This window comes from Cololabis saira, chromosome 2, assembly GCF_033807715.1.
Source record: "Cololabis saira isolate AMF1-May2022 chromosome 2, fColSai1.1, whole genome shotgun sequence".
NCBI lineage: Eukaryota > Metazoa > Chordata > Actinopteri > Beloniformes > Belonidae > Cololabis > Cololabis saira.
In genome coordinates this window covers 386,174-391,283 of record NC_084588.1, presented here as the reverse complement: position 1 = coordinate 391,283, position 5,110 = coordinate 386,174, and the positions used below count along the sequence as shown (strand labels likewise).

Below are 5,110 nucleotides of genomic sequence, written 5' to 3'. Positions count from 1 at the left end.
ACCAACGTCATCAACCTGATCCGGGAGGGTGAGGAGTCTGTGTACAGACAGGAGGTGGAACAGTTGGTCCACTGGTGCAGTCAGAACCACCTGGAGCTGAACCCGCTCAAGACTGTGGAGATGACAGTTGGACTTCAGGAAAAACCCACCGCCACTCCCCCCCTCACCATCCTCAACAGCACTGTCTCCACCACAGACACCTTCAGGTTCCTGGGATCCATAATCTCCTGGGACCTGAAGCGGATCACCCACATTAACTCCGTCAGGAAGAAGCTCAGCAGAGGTTGTACTTCCTGCGGCAGCTCAGGAAGTTTAACCTGCCACAGCAGCTGCTGATCACCTTTTACTCTGCCATCATTCAGTCTGTTCTCTGCACATCCATCACTGTCTGGTTCTGATCGGCCTACAAACTAGACGGGCACAGACTGCAACGGACAATTAGATCTGCAAAGAGGATAATTGGGACTAACCTCCCATCTATCCAGGACCTATACCGGTCCAGGACCAGGAAACGAGCAGGTAACATCTCTGTTGACCCCTCACACCCAGGACCAGGACCAGACCCCTCACACCCAGGACACAGACTGTTCGAACTCCTCCCCTTTGGACGGCGCTACAGAGCTCTGTACGCTAAAACCTCCAGACACAGAGACAGTTTCTTCCCCCAAGCTGTTGCTCTGATGAACTCTCATCACTCATAGAGTCTCAGAGTAATCAACCACTGTCCCATAATAATAATAATTAAAGCTGCAAGCAGCGACGAACGGGCCCTCGCACTCATGGCCACCGCCCCCCATAAGCATATCAGAAATGACACCACCTACGACTTTCTATGTAAACCATTCAAAAGTTACGGCATAAAATAAGAACTATGAAATATAGACCAAACAGAAGAAGGGGCAGGGCTAATTTGCACCAATTATGGCCAAGGACTCAAAACCATGTCCGATGACACCACCCACGAGTCTTTATGTCAAACCATTCAAAAATGATTGCAGAAAATCGGAAGTATCACATATCGACCAATAAGAAGATGGGGCGGGGCTAATTCATGCCAATGTAGGTCAATTACTCAAAACCAAGTCAGATGACACCACCCACGATTCTCTATGTCAAACCATTCAAAAGTTATGCCAGAAAATACGGACTATCAAATATTGACCAATCAGAAGAAGGGGCTAATTCATGCCAATGAAGGTCAAGTACTCAATACCGAGTCCGATGACACCACCCACATGTCTTTTTTACAACCCGTTCAAAAGTCATGGCAGATAAAAGTATTCTAGGGGGCGCTGTGCGATTAGGCCACTCCCATTATTGCAAACCATGAAATATCAAATTTATCGCCAGGCCGGGATGCGTGCAAAATTTGGTGACTTTTGGGGAACTATCAAATATGGACCAATCAGATGAAGGGGGGGTGCGCGTTTTGGCGTCTAGCGTCGTCACGGTAACACTTTTGAAAGAGAAAAGTAATGCGCGTCGTCGCAGGATAGAGACGCACATTTTGATGTATAACACACCTGGGTGCACGTTACAGTTCGGGCCGTATTAACTGCCGAAGGAATGGCATAAATCGCGCCAAAATTACGCGATTAATTCAAAATGTTCAAAATGGCCGACTTCCTGTTCAGTTTCGGCCATGGCGCCAGGAGACTTTTCTTTAAGTTGTGACATGATACAGGTGTGTAGCGATTTTCGTGCATGTACGTTAAACCGTATTGTGGGGATTGAGGCACAACGTTTTTTTCTGTCTGAACCAATCAGATGAAGGGTGGGCGCGCTCTTTGGCGTCTAGCGTCGCCACGGTAATGCTTTTGACTGAGAAAACTAATGCGCGTTGTTGCAGGATGGAGACGCACATTTTGATGTATACCACACCTGGGTGCATGTTACGGTTCGGGCCGTATTAACTGCCAAAGGAATGGCCAAAATTGCGCCAAAATTACACAATTAATTCAAAATGGCCGACTTCCTGTTTGGTTTCGGCCATGGTGCCAAGAGACTTTTCTTAAAGTTGCGACATGATATAGGTGTGTACCGATTTATGTGCATGTACGTCAAACTGTATTGTGGGGCTTGAGACACAAAGTTTTCTAGGGGGCGCTGTTGAGCCATTTTGCAACGCCCATTAATGCAAACCCTTAAATATCAAATTTTTCGCCATGTCTGGCTTGGGTGTAAAATTTGGTGACTTTTGGGGCCCGTTAAGGGGGGCAACAAGAAAGAAAGAAAGAATTAAAAAAAAAAAAATTCCTACAAATACAATAGGGCCTTCGCACTGTAAGTGCTCGGGCCCTAATAATTATAACACAATCATATGCTGTGACAATGCACCTTTCAATAATCATGACTACCTCATACTGCTGCACCTTTCAGTTTTTAAACAAAAATTGTATATATGTAAAGATAAAGATGCGGCCTGCTCACTCCTCAGGTTAAGGAGGAGACCTGGGGCCTCATGTACTAAGAGTGCGTGGATTTCAACGTGAATCCGTGCGTGGAATTAACAAGACCGCAAAAATTCATATGTACAAAGCTGTGCGTACGCCCAAATCCACGCAGTTTTCTCTGTACATCACAATCAGCGTGGAATTGAGCGCACATGCGGGAGCGCAAAACTCCGCCCTGACGCATGATCATGAGTATAAAACAGCAAGTGCAAATCGGCCAAATAAACTTTAGAAATGGCAAAAGCAACCAAAAAGAGAAGATTCACAGAGTGTGAGCTGGAAACGTTTTTAACAGAGGTGGAGGCCAGGAAGACCGTCCTTTTTGGCTCCCTGTCCTCTGGGATAAATACAAAGAAGAAAAAAGGCGAGTGGGATCTTGTGGCTGTGTCCGTAAACGCTGTGGGGTCGGAGCACCGCAGCCCACAGGAACTAAAAAAGAAGTGGTCGGACATAAAGATGGAGGTAAAGAGGAGAGCGGCTGCACACCGGCGAAGTGCGGCCATGACGGGTGGTGGAGCAGGAACGGAGGCGCTCACCCCTTTTGAGGAGCGCGTGTGCGCAATCGTGGGTGAGACCGTCCTCACAGGATTCCTATCTGTCCCTGAGGGCGACTCCGTCTCATTTGAGCAGCCAAATGAAGGTAAATTAACTCCAAGTGTACCATAACCCACAGTGAAGTAAACTTATTTATGCTTGCATTGAAATAATAGACTCGAGTGACTGAAGTGATATTGTTACAATTTTATTCAGATGATGCCGAACCGGGAACCTCGGGGGTCACAGCCTCCTCCCTCCCATCTGAGGAACCCCGCGCCACCGCTGCCTCCGATCCTGAGGCCCGTCCGACCGGCCTCATGCTGACGCAGGCGGTCCTGGATATTCACGACAGGATCAGTCGGGGAATTGACCAACTAAATGCAACCATGTCACGCATTGCTGACTCACTGGAGCAGATCACTACTAAAATAATACAATAATAAAACGTTAAAAAATGAACCTTGATTGAGTTTCCCATCTATAGTGTGTCAATGACACGTTGTCGGGCCCGAATGGCAGCTGCATGAGGTTGCACAAGGGGGGGTGCTGGCTCTGGCTCGTTTGCCGGCTCCTCCACCTCTGCCAGTGGGACGCCATGGCGGTGCGCCAGATTGTGCAAGGTGGCACAAGCAATAATGATGCGGCCCACCTTGTCGGGGCGGTACAGCAGCATCCCCCCGCTCCTGTCCAGGCAGCGCCACCGACATTTCAGCTGCCCGATCGCTCGCTCTACAACAGCTCTAGTGATGGTATGAGCGTGGTTGTAAGCGAGTTCTCGGGCAGTCTGGGGGTTGGTGAGGGGGGTCATCAACCACCCCTTCAGTGGATAGCCGCTGTCACCTGATGGGTTGTCAATAGACACATTAATGAATAGAATAGACTTCATTGATCTCCCAGAGGAGAAATTCAGTCCTGCAGCAGCCGAAACACACACACACGCTCAACGGTCTATACAACTAAATTAAAAAATGGAAATAACCAATAAATAATAACTGAAGAACTGTGAAGTGGCTTTATTTTCGACATTGTAAGCGATCACTTACCAAGGAGCCATCCATCCCGCACCCTGCCAGCTTGGAGCCTCATCCCCATCAGGCTGTTGGCGAGGATGAAGGAGTCGTGGGTGGAGCCAGGCCACCTTGCCACAACATTTGTGAAGCGCATCTGTGCGTCACATATGATCTGCACGTTGATGGAATGAAAGTTTTTGCGATTGACATACGCAAATTCATCCACCGATGGCGCCTTTATTGCAATGTGTGTGCAGTCAATCACACCGATTACATTAGGGAAACCGGCAATTGCTGCAAATTGCGTTTTAATATTTGCAAGGTCAGCTGCACCATACGGGAATCTGATGTACCTGCCGAACTTGCGGATGATCCCGTCCCATACAGCTGGCATTGCACGGCTCAGTGCGGACTGGCTTATTCCTGACCGGTCTGCCAACTCGCGCTGGTAGGACCCGGTAGCCAGGAAACCAAGTGTGGTCAGCACTTGCAGGGGGACAGGTAGTGCGTGGCTCCTCCTTGTGCTCCTCTCCAAACTGGGACCCAACTCAGCACAGAGTTCCAAGAGGATTGCTCTTGGAAATCTGAAACGGCTGACCAGCCAGTCATCATCGTGGGCCAGTAAATCAGTGTGGTCCCTGAAGATGCGCTCCCTCCTGATTCTCCCATTATTGCAGTCGTCTACCACGAGCAGTACTGCCATTGTGATTTGCACAGGTTACGTTGTCCTGCGCCGACCTTTATATGTTCAGACCATGTGGTTAATTGTGTAATTGGTGCAGTTCCACCCGTGTGTCACTTATTTGATGATTGGGGACTGTCGTGTCCTTCATGTGGTCGTGAACTTATTGTTGACGTCACGTTTCCTCATATTCTGCACTTCACTGCATCACCAGTGAGTGTCGCCAACGGACAGAACCTCAGAAAAGTGCGTGTAACAGCCTTGATGTGTGAGTGCCGGGCCGCAGCTTTCTACGTTCACGTCATTCTTTGTACATCCGACCGTGAGCGTTAAAAGTGGCGTACGCACGTTTTTTGTGCGCCGCACTCTTAGTACATAAGGCCCCTGAGCTCAGTGCAGGGCCCTCCCGCGGTTAGTAGAGGATGGCA

At 48.9% G+C, this 5,110-nt stretch overlaps 1 protein-coding gene across 1 annotated transcript; it reads right to left on the bottom strand.

Moving 5' to 3' along the window:
* Positions 1-3,182: 3,182 nt before the first annotated feature.
* LOC133419088 (putative nuclease HARBI1) lies at positions 3,183-4,287 on the bottom strand. The gene is made up of 3 exons (XM_061708107.1): positions 4,034-4,287; positions 3,451-3,830; positions 3,183-3,325 (listed from the first exon to the last, which is right to left on the bottom strand). The coding sequence occupies exons 1-2, from the start codon at positions 4,152-4,154 to the stop codon at positions 3,469-3,471; spliced, it is 483 nt and encodes a 160-aa protein (XP_061564091.1). The 5' UTR covers positions 4,155-4,287; the 3' UTR covers positions 3,183-3,325; positions 3,451-3,468.
* Between the last annotated feature and the right edge of the window lie 823 nt (positions 4,288-5,110).

Excerpts from the sequence above, each read along its gene's own strand:
- LOC133419088 (XM_061708107.1), bottom strand. The coding sequence starts at position 4,154 with ATGCGCTTCACAAATGTTGTGGCAAGGTGGCCTGGCTCCACCCACGAC. Across the intron at positions 3,831-4,033 it reads GCGGGATGGATGGCTCCTTG|GTGACAGCGGCTATCCACTG; the intron begins GTAAGTGATCGC and ends ACAACCCATCAG.